At 42.1% G+C, this 17,255-nt stretch overlaps 1 protein-coding gene across 1 annotated transcript in view; it reads left to right on the forward strand.

Moving 5' to 3' along the window:
* tmem65 (transmembrane protein 65) overlaps positions 1-17,255 on the forward strand; it is a 90,123-nt gene that overhangs the window by 61,338 nt on the left and 11,530 nt on the right. The window contains exons 2-6 of the mRNA XM_049601649.1: positions 379-423; positions 1,114-1,181; positions 1,375-1,429; positions 11,185-11,227; positions 11,813-11,918. Coding sequence (XP_049457606.1) covers positions 379-423; positions 1,114-1,181; positions 1,375-1,429; positions 11,185-11,227; positions 11,813-11,918 — 317 coding nt within the window. The remainder of the gene's footprint in view (positions 1-378; positions 424-1,113; positions 1,182-1,374; positions 1,430-11,184; positions 11,228-11,812; positions 11,919-17,255) is intronic.

Below are 17,255 nucleotides of genomic sequence, written 5' to 3' on the forward strand. Positions count from 1 at the left end.
GCATTTAAAAACAATACTGACTGGCGTTATGGGGGCGCCGTGATGAAAGGTCAAAATGTTGAACTGGAGCAACACATCTGGCCTGATTTTAAAGAAACATAATAGGATGATGCATTTTGGCACTTTGGTGTGGAAAATTTTAATGTGGCAGTCATTTGCTACCATTACACAACACTGTGCGTGTTTTTGTGTGTGGGACGAGCTGTGAGAAGTTACTGTAGAGCATCGACTCACAGTGTAAATGGTTGAACATGAGAGGCGATGATGAGTTTGGGGCGAGCAGACTGTGTCTTCATGTTACTGCAGACGCTTTAAGTCAGAAAACTTCAGCTGTTAATGAGAGAATGTCTGATGTGTTTTCATGTTTTCTCCTTTCAGAGAAGCTGGAGCCGTTGCCGCCGACAGCAGCCCAGATCAGATATGGTGAGAGATTAAATCTGATATACACACACCAACACACACACCCTCTGTATTTTGTAAAGGAATTACAATCTTTCACTGATGGGACATTCTCCCATCAGTATTTCTATGATCTTTTTTTTTTTTTTTTTATTTAAATAAACACTTTGAGTTGTTGATCTCTTTTGTGTTTATTGTGGAAATCAAAGCTGACTTTAATTAGCTTTGTTGATGTTTCCTGTCTCTCCTCCCATCAGATAACAGTTTGTTCTGTAAAGTCTGAATTTCAGAGAGAGCCATGGGTCAATACCTGACCTCATAATCAGACTCCACATCACTTTTCTCTTTAGCAGAGCTCACAGGGAATGAGCCATTTTCAAAAGGTTATTTATCCACAGTGAGAAACTATGGAGGTCACCAGGGCTCATAAATAAAGTAGAAAAATAATATTGGCTTGAAAATCTGTGTGTCTGTATCTATAGATTGGTTAACTTGAGCATGGACTGCATTTTTTCTTCACCTAATGTTTGTGAAATAAACATATAACTCAGCATATGTGGGATTTAAAAAGAACATATTTAAAGGAGATAAACTGTGGAGTATTAATGTATTCATTTATCAGCCATATATTCACTGAGGGTTAAGTGCAGGAATTAAATGTCAGATTATGTGTTAATCCTGCCTGTGATGTTTATTCACTTTCTCTGTTTGCAGTTTTGTTCCACAACGCCATCCCCTTTATTGGATTTGGTTTCCTTGATAACGCCATCATGATCGCAGCAGTAAGTTGAGATATTTACACAGTGATGAAGGCTGATTTTACTGGAATTATTCGCCTGAAAGTAAAACAGAGACTTTGTGAAATGAAATGTGTAAGCCTTCATCAGAGATTCACATTGTCTTCTGTCTGGTTGTTCTTGTAATAACACCAAGTGTGGATGAATATCTCACCTCAGTCTCTCTCCTGTCCTCCAGGGAACACAGATTGAACTTTCTATCGGAGTCACCTTGGGGATCTCCACCATGGCTGGTAAGAGCATATTAGAAACAGACCAGGACGTCTGCAGTCGAGTCACAGTGAAATCTTAATTGACTTTATTATTTTGTTGGCTAATTCTCCAGTCCATCTATAAGTTGTTAATTAGTTAAACAATAAAGAGTTTAGCATCAGCAGTTTGATTAGATACTAATTTAACTTATTTCTAAAGTTATAATTCCAAAAACTGGTTATTCCAGATCTTTTTAAATATGATGAGTTCCTTCTTTTCTTAATTTTATACCATTGTGAACTGAACAAGAATATATATGTGCAACACTGTGACAACGTTTTAGGCAGGTGTGAAAAAATGCTGTAAAATAAGAATGCTTTCAAAAATACAAAATGTAATTGTTAATATTTATCAGTTTACAAAATGCAAATTGAGCAAACAGAAGAAAAATCTATATCAAATCAATATTTGGTGTGACCACCCTTTGCCTTCAAAACAGCATCAGTTCTTCTAGGTACACTTGTACATAGCTTTTGAAGGAACTCGGCAGGTAGGTTGTTCTAAACATCTTTGAGAACTAACCACTGATCTTCTGTGGATGTAGGCTGCCTCAGATCCTTCTGTCTCTTCATGTTATCCCAGACTGATGTTGAGATCAGGGCTCTTAGGGGGGCCATACCATCACTTTCAGGACTTCTTGTTCTTCTTTATGCTGAAGATAGTACCCTGATGGCATTGGCTATATTTTCGGGGTCATTGTCCTGTTGCAGAATACATTTGGGGCCAATCAGACGCATCCCTAATGGTATTGCATGATGGTTAAGTATATGCTTGTATTTCTCAGCGGCACCAACTGCCCAACTCCATTTGCAGACATGCAGGCCCAAACTTGCAAGGAACCTCTACCGTGCTTCACTATTGCCTGCAGACACTCATTATTGTACCGCTCTCCAGCCCTTCAGCAAACAAACTGCCTTCTGCTACAGCCAAATTTTGACTCATCAGTCCAGAGCACCTGCTGCCATTTTTCTGCACCCCACTTCCTATGTTTTTGTGCAAAGTTGAGTCGCTTGGCCCCGCTTCCACATCGGAGGTATGGCTTTTTGGCCGCAATTCTTCCGTGAAGACCACTTCTGCCCAGAAGTAGCATAATGTGTCTTTCTTCTGCTGCACTAAGTTTCCTTGGCTGACCACTGCATCTCCAATCCTCAAGATTGCCTGTGTCTTTGTGCTTCTTCAAAGGAGCTTGAACAGCACATCTTGAAACTCCAGTCTGCTTTGAAATCTTTGCCTGGGAGAGACCTTGCTGATGCAGTGTAACTACCTTGTGTCTTGTTGCTGTGCTCAGTCCTGTCATGGTGTCTTCCACAACCTCACGTTGGTAGCAGAGTTTGGCTGTTCCCCACCCAGTTTTAAGCCTCCTACACAGCGGTTTCAGTTAATGACTGTGTTTCAACCCGCATATGAAATTGATGATCATTAGCACCTGTTTGGTATAATTGATTAAACATACATCTAACTGTGATCCTACAAAATCCCTGACTTTGTGCAAGTGTACCAAGAAGAATTTATGCTATTTTGAAGGCAAAGGGTGATCACACCAAATACTTATTTGATGAAGATTTTTCTTCTGTTTGCTCACTTTGCATTTTTTGAATCGATAAAAATAAAAAATTACATTTTACATTTTTGAAAGCATTCTTATTTCACAGCATTTCTTCACACCTGTAAAACTTTTGCATAGTACTATATATACATACTACAGCTGGGACGCAAGCCTGTATCCTGATTTGAAACTGTCACAATACTTTGTGCCAGTTCAGTGTTTCATGATTTTTCAGTATTGCGATTTGATATTAAAAATGAATTGAGATTTTTTCGTAACCATCGTTATAACACCATCGTGTTAGGAGTCGCGGGGGCTGGAGCCTATCCCAACTGACATTGAGCGAGAGGCGGGGTACACCTTGGACAAGTTGCCAGACTATCACAGGACTGACAACCTTTCACGCTCATATTCACACCTTCGGACAATTTAGACTCACCAATTAATCTGCATGTCTTTGGACTGTGGGAGGAAGCTGGAGTACCTGGAGAAAACTCAGGCTGTCACAGGCTCACCATAGGTTTCAAATCCCCTACCCTGGGTTTGAACCAGGAACCCCCTTGCTGTGAGGTGACAATGATAACCACTGCACCACAGTGCCACCATAAAATGTACACGTACTATAGAATAAATTGAAAATACTTTTTGAAGTGAACCCTTACTGCTACATTTATTTTCACATACATTGATTCATTTGTGGCGGCTGCAACAGTATCAACATGGACCAATTATGGACCGCCAATTATTGATTTTCAAATTTCTTCTATCAGTATTTGAAATGTGTAAAATCCTTTTTAATTGCACAGCTGCAGTTCTCTCTCTCTCTCTATCTCTAGCTGTTTATCAGACCACAAATGAGACTAGAATTACCTGCTAGCAGCCCAAGGTCCCACAACCTCACTCCCTGGCACTAGGACATTACTTCTGTGGGATGAAAGTGGGCAGATGCTCCGGAGATGGAGCCCTAGTAGCAGCTGTAGCAACACAAATTCTGCCAGCATGGGGGGTCACAGAGGGCTGGTGGTCTTATCTTTGTAACAGCAGCAACAGAAAGTTTGCCGAGCAGGCGGGGCGTTGGGGCGGTCTGGGCAGATCAAAATATACATTTTCTCAAATCCTTACTCTGTGGATGGCCGTATGTTTTCAGTCATTAATTCATTCTTTGGATTGTGAACAATAATATTTCCAACATATTATTCCATAACAGATATTTGATGAATGTGCAGATATAGATGAAAATATCTGCAGGTCTTGGTGTGAAACTTAAAGCACATGCGGGCCTGTGTGTTTACGTACCAAACACTGTTGTATGTAATAATCTCATGTCAGCACTACAGCAACTGTCAAACACTAATACAGACATTTTAAAGCTGGTGAGAGGATCCAACAGTTCTGTGTGGTTGGCATTGTGTTTTGCTACTTCTGAAGATTTTAAAAAAATTATTTTTGAATAGGAGCTGTTTTACTAAAATACTACCTCAAATACTATATATATATATATATGTATATATATATATATATATACATATATATATATATATATATATGTTAGTCTGAAAGCAGCACCTCCTCTTCCGTCAGCCATCACCTGGGGAAACACCTTTGTGTTACTCTGCCCAGCCCAGCTGTGCAGAGTTGCAGTGGAATATCCTCAGCTCATCAGTTGTCCAGGACAACGTTACAGTTTCTTGCAACACTGCCTGCTATCATCATGGCTGCTGTTCTGGGTCTCAGTTAGGGTTTTTATTACACTTTGAACCCATAAAGGCACTGTTGCCTGCTGTCTCCCTCTCCTTGCTGCTAGATTATTCCGTTTCCATGGATACTTGGCTCCAATTTCCCCTGCAAAGTGCAAATGAATAAAGAAAGGCTCAAGATCAATAGCTCTGCTCTGATGTCTTTATCCATCCGGGGGCCGCTTTATATTTGTGTCATCATCAACCGGCTTGCAGTGATGCTCAGCTTGTTTACTTATTCCCCCTCTTTTTTGAGGTGAGACATCATTCAGCTTTTATTGCAGCTCCTGTTTCATCATGCAGCTCTTCACCATCATGCACAGTCAGTGTCAGAAGTGAAATGAAGCAAGATTGCATCGGCGTCTCACCTCTCCATCGGCAGCGAGGAGTTTCTCTTTGAGTGAAACTCAGACTGAAGTTGTCCACCTGGAGTTTGAGTTCTCGCAGGAAACTGTGTATGTTCAACATCAAGCATTAATGCTTTCTCTTTCTCCAGAGATTTGATGAAGGCTAAACAAACACATACATAGCACCTTTACAGTTTTAATGGCTAAGAACAAATGTGTTTTCTGCCACATTGTCAGCGATCCCCCCTGTGAAAGCCAGAGCTGCAGCCTGAATTATTCATACCTGTCAGGTATTGTTGATGTAGTACATTTAGTGGAGTTGTTGTGAAGCTGATTCAGCTGACAGCGAAGGCATGAAGGCAGATGGAGGAAGAAGCTGACTGGTGTCTTGGTGGTTTTCCAAAGATGCTCTTAAATCTGTAAAAACTTTCACAACTTCTCTCACTCCTACTGATGCTCGGCTTGTATTTTGCTGCTTTGATCTATTGCTTAGGCTCCTCTCTCTGCTTTTTATTTTTATGAACATACAGAGATTTTTGTGGGCCATGTATCTCCCTCTCTCATCTCTTAATCCCAAGAGAAATGAAGGAAGTCATGGCGGAAAGAATGATAAAGTTAGAAAAGTTATCTAGACCTATCTATAATGTTTTGACTTGACAGGTTGTAACTGATAACACCCAATCAGGAAGGGAATGTAGGTGTCTGTCTCCCCAGACACACCAAACCAACCTCAGAGAATTATACCCCTTTTCGACAGTCATGGGCTGGCTTGGCTTGGTTTGGGCCATAAGCCCAGCACAGCAGGGATTTGCATTTCCATTACAGGGCTACCTTCTTGAAGGTGTGTCTTTAACTGATGACAACTTGTCTTGAGTGATGATGTTTAAAAGCAACAGGCTGATCCACAGCTAAAGTCCCTGTTATTTTTGTTGCATGTGTTTTTACACAGCGGGGCAGGTAAAAGAAGTTTACATGTTGGAGGTGAGCTGTTTGCAGAAGTGCAGTAAGAGCCTGTTGTCCGCAGCTCTTCATCAGCATCTCACTGTGGCTGTTTATGCTTCTACTCTTCCTCCCTGCTGTATCATTAGACTTGTCTTTATTGAAGAAAAGCCGCTGTCAAAGTTCTGCTAATTCAGTGATAAACACATTTCACACAATATAAACTTAAAAACTTAAAAACTGTTTTGCATGCCTAGTTTTTAAGTTTCAAGTTTTTAAGTTTCAATTTTGAAATCTTTAATCTGACTCTTTCCCCTTGACTGCTGTAACACTGGAATTTCTCAATTATGGGATCAATAAAGGTGTATCTTATCTTATTTCATTTCCTATAGATTCCCCACAACAAAAGTTCCTCTTCGAATATGGCAGATAGCGAAGATGAAACAGTAAAATAAAGCTGACATCTAAAGTAAAAACAGGACGCAGGAGAGAAACTAAACTCCTTTGTGGGAGAGACGGATCGTCAGGGGTTGGCTGCAGCGGGCGAGACATCACTGCTACCTGCTTGAGGGCGGCCCGGCATCTGACCCTACTCTGGAGAAGGTCCATCTCCAGTGCGGCTTATTGGGCACGGTGCGTCTAAACTGACAATGAAAAAAAAAAAAACTTGCCGCAGCAGGACTTTGATTCAAAAAAGGAAACGGGAAGACTGAGAGGATTGCTTCAAGACACTAGTCAGCCAGTTATATAACAAGTTTGTTTCAAACTCAAACAAGGCTGATGAGGGCCAAAAGTGCGAGACACACAGCAAAAACTGGAGTGACAGACGCTCACGACGGCCCTACATTGACCAGCAGAGGACTGGTGGCTTGGTGTGTCAAGGCCCTAAAATGCAGCCCCAGAGTTTTCAGACTACAACAGGGTCAGCTGTGTTTTTCAAAGGTCTCCTTTTTATGGGTTCCAAAACACCTGAATAGTGTGGACATTTGGCATTAATGTGGTAATAGTTTTGTGTTTTAAAATTAAAACATGTTAGTATGGATGTAAGGTGAGACTCAACTGTCTCCCTTCATTGTGAGCAAGTAGCAGTTGTGGGGTCATTTGGATGTCTGAGCTCCTCAAAATATTTCCAAAAGTGACAGTTTGCTCAAAATGAGGTTGTTCGTACAACATGTCATCCGACAGTATCTGATTGTAAATGTGTTTTACAGCTGTGAAAAGTCAAAGATGGAATGCTGCCTACCAGTGAGAGTGATGAGACAGGATCTGTTAAATTGGGGATAACAGTGCACACGTTTGGACTGTCTGTCCTTGAAGGCTTTTGTAGCGTTGAATTCGGTTGTACACATGAAAAGTGCTGGAGGTAACTGAGTAAAAAATGAGAGAGAAGTTCAAACCCTGCTTACTGTCTCATCTCCATACATCTGGTCAGTTGCTGCATAAAGTTTGTAGACCTCAATCTGTCAGATTTAAATTGTTCGAGATAAGAAGTCAACATGCCAAAGTGTGGATTTCTTTCAGATGTTTTGGTCCCAACAGTCCCAGAGGAAAATTAAATGGATACAAAGCCGACAGTTGCAGAAGATCGTCTGTCAGGATTTCAGATTCATATTTGATTAAAGTGAAATTAAAGTTACTGTTAGATGCTGAGATCAGAATAATCTCAGATTTAGTAGCGAGATGAGAAGAGAGCTCCAACAGGCCTAAAAGATCCCTGAATGTTTCCTTTAGTTCCTATAACCGCTGAAATGTAAAAATGAACAGATGACTTAGAAAGTATTTGTGATTACACCTGACATGACATGACAAGTGATTATAATCACATAAGACACACTACTTTACGTGGCCGGCATGTGCCAGGCTATAAAAGCCTGACCTTGCGCATGCACCCACTGATTCATTGATTTCCACCTGTCGGAATCGACGTGAGAGCAGAAAGAAAAGGGAGAGGAGTTTAGCGTTTTGTCCAGTTACCTTCGTTTAGGTTGGAGAGCTGGCCTTCACGGCTGCCTCTCGGGATAACTAAACGCCGTTTCTTCTTCCTAACAATAAGGAGTGAAACTGTTGAGAGGGGGGCCATATCCGTGTATTGCAGCTGTCTGTTTACGCACGATGGAGGCATAGCAGCTCACTCGAGCCTGACTCAGTCCGGGGGTAGTTTCTGGCTCAAACCCGACAGAGTCGGGGGGCGGTGACCAGCTTACCTCCACAGATAGCCACCGTGAGGTTTAGCTGGTTTTCTGGTTTGCACCTACAGAGGCTTCCCATTTCCTCATTAAAACATAGAATCTCCCTCCAGTAGAGCTTAGATCGGGCCCAAAAAATTCAGCCCAACCCGACCCGGCCCGAGCCCGTGCACGTTATGTCCGGGACCAGCTCAGACCGTCCAATTAACTGTAATTATGGGCCTGAGCCCAATTTAAACCTAACATTTTTCAATAAGTTGGCTGTTACAATTAACGCTAAGGACACACCGAGCGCGTTAGTGCTGCGGAAGTCCTGCAAGTGTACTCGCAGGCGCTTGACTGTCCACACAGGCAGCGCATTTCTCCTGCGCTCTCCGCGCCGGTTAAACATTGACTCCACTCGTCTGTTCCCGTCAGTACTCGCTTTTTCACTTCAAGAGGTCATTTTAAACATGGGTAAGTCCATATTTTCATCGTTTTTTATAACGTAATAAGTTAATGACAATTTGTCATTGTATGGCCATGTATTGAGCGTGTTGGATAAACACTGAATGAATAGGGCATATTTTTTGGAGCCACGGAAAGCCGCTGTCCCTCCCACTTATCTCTACCACCCCCCCTCTCTCTCTGTTTCTGTATGTGTGAATTGCATTGCAACCCCCAACCTGTAGCCATTTCTGTCTCTCTCTCTCTCTGTCTCTCTCTCTCTCTCTCTCTCTCTCTCATATCTGTCTCTCTCTCTCCCTCTCCCTCTCTCTCTCTCTCTCTCTCTCTCTCTCATATCTGACCGGGCCCGGCCTGGGCCTGTCAGAGGGGTAGGGGGGTCCCGGCCCGACCCGGCTTGGGCCCACGGGCCAGATCGAGCCGGGCTCGGGCTTGGGCAGAGAATCTAAGCTCTACCCTCCAGTAGTAGTGTCCCACTGTCCCGTGTCAAAGAAAATACGCGCACTGCAGCGTTTAGAAAGACAGACCCACTCTTTGTCTGCCTTAAGGCAAGGTGCCAGGGCCAGCCGGTGTCGATGGCTAGGCTGTCTCATCGGGTTGCGGAGACTATTCAGCAGGCTTACAGAGGGGCAGGAATGCCAGTACTGGTGGGTGGGCGGGCACGCTCAACACGAGGTGTAGCTTCCTTGTGGGCCTTGTGGCAGGGTGACACCCTCTCTGAGGTCTGTGCACCTGCTACATGGTTAAGTCGTTCCACATTTGCCAGATTTTACTGCCTGAAGGTGGCTGCTGGCACCTTTTTGGGGAAGTTTTGGGGAGTGCCACCACACAGTAGGCCATGTAATTCCATGCCCCTGAGCTGGGGGGGGGGCGCCTTACCCAGCCAGGGTGATGTCATATATTATTGTCAGTGGCCTGGCAGCAGGCTGGACAACTGAGTGGTCTTCCTGCACCCAACCCCTGCGTCTGGCGGGGTTGGTCGTGCTTATGTTAAAGCGCATGCACATGCACATACCTGGGCATGGGTACAGCGGCACACAGTGTCTGCCGTGTCACCATCCGTTGAATGCGCAAAATGTTGTTCATTTGTTTATAGTTCATTGGTGTTTTTTTGTATATACACACCTACAGTATTGAGTATTTTCTGTTGTTAATGCACCTAGTGGTGGGGACGTCTCACAGTGTGTCTTAAAGGGAAATTTCGGTTTATTTCAACCCATCTCCTATCATCCTAAATTTGTTTCAAGTCACTAGTGACATAGAAATAATAGTTAGCATGTTAGCCGTTAGCGTAGATACAGCCATAACGTCAGACCTTATTTATTTGAGCCAGAATACACTGACGAAGAGCTTCGTGAAATTGAAGAACGGAGGAGGAGAGAGAGAGAGGCACAACAGGTAATGTTAGAGGACGACAGAGGAGGAATGGCTGCTGGAAGGCTTTAGTTCTGGAGATTGGTGGTGTAACGTTACCTGTGAATGCTGTACCCCAGTGCCCACAGAAGAGGAATACCTCTGTTGCAAGGAATGGGACCGGTTGCAGCCTTAGCTAAATGGTAAACAACAAACAGGACACCACACCGGTAAGGTAAGACAACACGTTTACATGTCGTTTTCTATATGTTCTCTGACATTTATCCTAACGATATGAGGCGGTATTTGTGGAGAAAAAGCTTGTTTAGTGGACTAACTTTGCACTTGAATGGATGCCCGTTCAATTACGTTTTAACAAGTCTGACACTACGGCTGTATCTAGGCTAACGGCTAACATGCTAACTATTATTTCTATGTCACTAGTGACTTGAAACAAATTTAGGACGATAGGAGACGGGTTGAAATAAACCGAAATTTCCCTTTAAAGGTTTTCCATAGTTATGATATAACTACTGGGTGGGGAGATAATCTCAATACGATAGAGGACATTCAGTTACTTTGTAACCTTGGTTCTTTCAGTGAGGAGATTATCTCCCCCAGGCTCAAGGCTGATTGGTTCCCGTTCCAATCAATGTTAATCAGTGGGTGCATGCACAAGGTGGGGCTTTCATAGCCTGGCGCATGCCAGCCATGTAAAGTGGTGGGTCTTAAAGATTATTAATTTTCCACATCAGTGACTCCAGATGGGGATAATTCCCGTAGTTATGATATAAGTACTGGTTGGGGAGGTAATCTCCTCACTCAGAGAACCAAGGTTACCAAGTAACGGAACGTTTAAAAACCACATTATTTCACATTTTACCCCCAAATATGTCAGTTTACCTCCTTGAATTTAAAGTTAAAGGGGTTTTTTTGGGGGGAGTTTTTCCTTATCCGCTGCGAGGGTCATAAGGACAGAGGGATGTCGTATGCTGTAAAGCCCTGTGAGGCAAATTGTGATTTGTGATATTGGGCTTTATAAATAAAATTGAAATTGAATTGAATTGAACTAGTCCCTTAAAAACTCTTAAATAGATGCCAGAAATATTATTTCTCTGTCTTTATGTGTGAGTTTCATCAGAGAACAGCAGAAATCAAAGTGATTGTTTCTCTGTGTTTTTACAGCTGCAGCACTGGGGAACCTAGTTTCAGATTTGGCAGGTCTTGGGTAAGCTGATTCATAAAAGTGTCTTTATTTTACGGTAGATGTGTAAAGTCTATTGAAAAAGGTTCAAGGTACACCTGGTGTTTCCTGCATTTTAAAATTAAAATAAATAAATCAATGAACTGAGATTTCTTTGTCTTGTTGCTTGGTGGCGTGTGATTTTTTTTTTTCTTGCAGTTTGAAATTTGAATTATTTCAATGCATTTACCTTGTTTTTTTTCTGTCCTAAAATACCTTTCATTTCCTTCCAAGGTAAATACTTGTAGGTCATTTTGGTGTGTTTTTGTTTGCTTTGTCTTCTTTTATCTTTGGGAGAACCAGTTCGTTAAACACTTTCAGCCTGATGAGATTTTTTAAATGACCATTTTTTTTTATTAGGAAGGTTAGATAAAGCAAACATATGTTAATACAGACACATGCTTGCTTTATTTTTAGATGTGAGAACCAGTTTAAGAGAACCTGCTGTTTACAGCTTATAATTATGGAATAGGATTTGGATGTCATTAGATGAAGATATAGGATGGTAGATGTTTGTTGTCAATGAATGTCCACATGATCATAATTGACCAAATGTGTGTGTTTGTGTAGTCTTGCAGGTTATGTGGAGGCTCTGGCTTCCAAACTGGGGATGCAGGGTCCAGATCTGACGCCCAAACAGGTGGACATGTGGCAGACCAGGCTCAGCTCTCACATGGTGAGATTTAAATTTAGCACAAAAAGTAAGGAAATTTGTGTTTGGTAGATTATTTCTTTGTTGTAACAATGCTTCTTGGCAATAAACCTCATACCATTGGAAAGCCTATTTATTTCCCTTTTAAATGGTGCCACATTTGTAAGGAACATGCATTTGTGGGATGAGCAGCAGAGCTGAGTATGTAGGTTGTGGCCATGAAAAATATGCCAAATCTTCTCTGCCAATGCTAAACAGCTTTTGTTTTTTGTTTTTTTTTGCTGTTGACTCTTGTTTGGTGTTGTTTGGTGGATTGGATGATTGAAGTCTGAAGAAACAAGACATATTGGTAATTTAATAAATTATTCATTTAACAAACAGGAGCCTTAATAGCATGTGAAAGAACCATACACAGCCTGGCACCTCCTCCTCATGCTGGTCACCAGCCTGGTCACACACTGCTGTGGGATGGCATCCCATTCTTCAACCAGCATATGTCGCAAATCAGTCAACGTGGTTGTGTTGGTCACTCTGCCACGAACACAACGCCCAAACTGATCCCACAAGTGTTCAGTGGGGTTGAGGTCAGGACTGCTGGCAGGCCATTCCATCGTCTCCACTCCCAAATTCTGGAGGTAGTCTCTGATAAACCCCGCTCTGTGGGGGCGAGTGTTGTCATCTTGGAGGATAGAGTTCGGTGCTAGACTGGAAATATGGGATGACCACTGGTTGCAGAATTTCATCTCAGTATCTCTCTGCATTGAGACTGCCTCCAATGATGACAAGCCTCGTTTTTCCAGTGAGGGAGATGCTGCCCTACACCATCACATTGCCTCCACCAAAATATGTTACTCTATCGGTGCAGCAATCAGCAAAGCGCTCTCCGCGTCTTCTCCATACTTTGACCCTACGATCCAACTGCTGTAGGCAGAATCTGGACTCATTGCTGCACCTAACGTTCCTCCACATGTGCAGGTTCCAGTGCACATGTTGCCGACACCAGTGCAAAATGGCCTGACGGTGAAGTGCAGTCATGGCAGGCCTCCTGGCGGCTCTATGAGACCAGAGATTGGCTGCCTGCATTCTGTTCTGGATTGTCTGGGCAGAGAGCCATCGGCCATATCATCCAGACCATTTCCTAATCCTGACAGGATTAGGAAATGGTCTTCTTGGGGTGCCGTCTTCTTGGGACGCCCACTTTGCGGTCTGTCTCTGACATCCCCTGTTATATGGAACTTGGCCTTCAATTTGCAGATGGTACTAGGGCTCACTCCAAATAATGCCACAACTTGATTTTGTGGAACACAAGCTTGAAGTTTCCTTATCACACGGGCCCTATCCAGATCAGAGTCCTGCATGAGTCCAGTTTTCAAGATCCGCCCTGACCCGACCTGGCGACGTACAAACGCGCACCCGAACCGCAAACCCGCGCATCAGGCCAATTAGTACCGCAACCCGGTCCGTCCCGTTGGAACACGACCCGCAGCCCGACCCGTAACCCGGATTTAAAGTAATCATTTTGGGTCATGGGCGGCACGGTGGTGTGGTGTGGTGTGTTGCCTCACAGCAAGAGGGTTGCCGGTTCGATCCCGGGCGTGGGAGCCCTTCTGTGCGGAGTTTGCATGTTCTCCCCGTGTCAGCGTGGGTTCTCTCCGGGCACTTCGGCTTCGTCACCACAGTCCAAAGACGTGCAGATTGGGGACTAGGTTAATTGATAACTCTAAATTGTCCATAGGTGTGAATGTGAGCGTGAATGGTTGTTTGTCTCTATCTGTCAGCCCTGCGATAGTCTGGCAACCTGTCCAGGGTGTACCCTGCCTCTCGCCCGATGTCAGCTGGGATAGGCTCCAGCCCCCCCGCGACCCTCAAGAGGATGAAGCGGTTAGAAGATGAATGAATGAATGAATTTTGGGTCATATTGGCTGAATATTGAACAGCATATCGCCACAGTTAAGGTGCCAGTAAGTGAACAACGACCTGAATGAAGCAGCTCTCACAATAAAAACCTGACTTCAGCTCCATCATCAACCCTCTGTGTTCTTCTCCCATACGAGTGTAAAAGCACTCGTTTGTTACGTTTAATGCTTTTAAACTTTTAATCTATGTAAAGGAACTTTACATGTGTAATAATAGACTTATTTTCTGTCCAGAGCGACGTTCAGCAGCTATGAGCCGTCACGTGTTTTTAGAATCCATCGAGGAGAGAAGTAATCCATCAGGGAAACACTTCAGAAACATTATAAAGTGATAGTTGTACGTTTTATCCACTTATTTCTCAAATACCTAAATAATTATTTACTGTTTTGGAAGTGGCGCTTGTTAGACGGTGGCAGCCATATTGATTCTGTCGTCCAATCACAAATTGTGTTATTAGATGGTGAAACGCGTGTAAACAGCTGAACCAATGACCGTTGTGAAATAGCGGAGGCGATCCTCAGAGAGTAAATAATGACCAAGATAGTTATCTGTAGTTTACCGAACTAATGACTGATGTGTTTATCTAAAACCCGCGATCTGACCCGCATGTTATTTTTTTCACCCAGATCCGAACCCGGGAAAAAATGTTTTTTTTTTACAAACCACCCCGTTGGGTACCCGCAGGTACCTGACCCAGTGCAGGACTCTGATCCAGATCAGTGAAATTTGGCATGCAGATTCTTGGAGCAGACACCAACTGACCACTGTAGCAGGGCCCATGCTCACAGGTGCTGACAATCAGGTGCCTGATTGGCACCTGATTGTCAGCACCTGTGGGTACCAGAATCAGCAAAAAAAAAACAAAACAAAACAAAACAAAAGCTGTTTAGCATTGGCAGAGAAGATTTGGCATATTTTTCATGGGCACAACCCACATACTCAGCTCTTCTGCTTATCCCACAAATGCACGGTCCTTACAAATGTGGCACCATTTACAAGGGAAATAAACAGGCTTTCCAACGGTATAAGGTTTATTGCCAAGAAGCATTGTTACAACAAAGAAATAATCTACCAAACACAAATTTCCTTACTTTTTGTGCTTAGTTTAGATATTTATTTAGATTAGTTTTGGGGTGTTTTATGATTTTTGCTATAAAGCCAACAGTAGCGAAATAGAAGAGGAGATAGAGATGGGAAAGAAATGCAACAAAGGTCTCCAGCTGAAGTCAAACTGAGGATGTTGCACTTTAAACATACACCAGAGGGGCCTGATTTTTAATGCCTCTAGCATCAGCCTTAGCCAGAGGCATTATGTTTTTGGGTTGTCTATCTTTCTATGTGTCAGTCCCATTCTTGTGAATGCGATATCTCAACAACACCTTAAGGGAATTTCTTCAGATTTGGCACAAATGTCGACTTGGAGACCAATTGGCCACAAGCAAGCACTAATTTCTCCTATTGCAAAAATTGGTCCATTAATGAAAGAGTGTTTGAAAAACTGCAATAATTACACCAGTGCTTAAATCAGGTGATCATATGGCATTAGTAATTATCAGTCACTTCAGAAAATGGCGATCTTGCGATCGCAATAATGAATGTGTATTCAACGAAAATCCGCAATATTTGCGGGGGCTTGCAATTTTTCAAAAGTCCTGCGATTGTTCCGCATTTTCCGGCCGAGCGGAAGTCGTCGCGCATGCGATGTCATTTGAAACGTCATCAGACGCGTCATCAAATGCGCTAATGGCATTGCAGTATGGAGAAACGCTCTGTATTGACATAAGAATTTGCACTGTTTAAATGCATACAATATGTGCTGATTGTATTAAAATGTTGTGTTTACAGAAGATAGCTTACATGTTTTACAGTCACATTGTCTGGTTTGAGAGCTGCAATATTCACTCAGGATTTTTTGCAACATTATTGGCTATTTTTGTAATATTCAGTATGATTATTATAGCAAGTGATTACATGACTTATTTTTTTGGAGGTAGTAATTAAAAAAAAAAAATCCCTTTTTTTTTCTCTTCTCCTTTTGTCATGAGCCACAATTTTTGTCATTTGCCGCAATTTCCCGCAAAAAAAAAATCACATAAAAAGCAAATTCAAGGGTGTTTGGCTGCAAATTCAAGTTTTTTTTGCTGCGAGATCCTGGAGGGACTGAATTATAGACCCATTAGCATACTACCAGCAGTCTCTAAAATTGCAGAAAAATGGATCTCTGAACAGATAATATCACATTTGAATACTATGTCCTTCTCATTGCATCCTATGCAATTTGGGTTCCGAAAACATCACTCCACTGAAACAGCAATTTGTTTTCTCTTAGAAAATATTAAGTCTAAATTGGACAAGGGGGGAGTGGTAGGGGCTGTTTTCTCCAACTTAAAGAAAGTCCTTGATACTGTTAATCATGAGGTTCTAATTACTAAGTTATCAAAGTTTAATTTTTCTCCTACTCTCATTAAATGGATAACATCATATCTTACAGACAGAAAACAATGTGTTTGCATGGATTAGATTACTTCAAAAGTGGCTAAAAATCATGTTGTTGTGCCTCAAGGTTCAACTTTGGGTCCTCTGTTATTTAGTTTGTTTATTAATGACCTACCTGAACCTTTTCCTCCTACTGTAACTTGTCAGATGTAGGAGGATGACGCAGTCGTATATTTACGTGCAAAACAAAAACAAGAAGCAAGTAGCAGAAGAGCTATCTCCTTCAATGGTCAATATTTCTAATTGGTTAACAAGCTGTTTTTTACATCTGAATGTCAGTAAAACTGTATGTATGTTTTTCTCAAAGTCTGTGAATAGAGATTAAGATCCAGTCGTTACAGTAGTAGGGAGAAGATTATTAGTAGTACATGAGTTTAAATATTTAGGCATAGTAATAGATTCACAGCTCATGTTCAAAACACAAGTCAAAAAAGACTCAAGTTCAATTTGTCAAATTTTAGACACATCAGGAGCAACGACAGAGGCCTCAAAGGTAAGGTAAGGTAACTTTATTTGTACCTGAAGGTAGATTTGGTTCACAGTTTAAGTGATTTGGCTTCATCCACACAAAACAGACAAACAGGTCAGACACAGTAACATTATAACAGTAAAAAGGTAAAGTGCCATCAGTGCGTCATATCAAAGTGCAGGAGGAAAGTTGTACCTTAATGTAATGATTTTTTTGTCTGACCAGCTAGACTCAAACAGGCAATACTGCACTAAAACCAGTAGAAAGACTGTACAAATAGGCATTAAAAACATTAAAATTCAACATTCACAACAGTCAAATTCATATCATCATTGTAAAATTTTAACAAAATATGGTTTTTTAAATTGGGAAAATAGGATCAAATTTGCTGATATTTTACTTGTTTATAAAGTTCTTCATGGCCTGGCACCCCCTCCACTCAGTGAATTCATTAAACAAAATCAGAACTCCTCTACCAG

This window comes from Epinephelus fuscoguttatus, linkage group LG17 (assembly GCF_011397635.1).
Source record: "Epinephelus fuscoguttatus linkage group LG17, E.fuscoguttatus.final_Chr_v1".
Lineage (NCBI taxonomy): Eukaryota > Metazoa > Chordata > Actinopteri > Perciformes > Serranidae > Epinephelus > Epinephelus fuscoguttatus.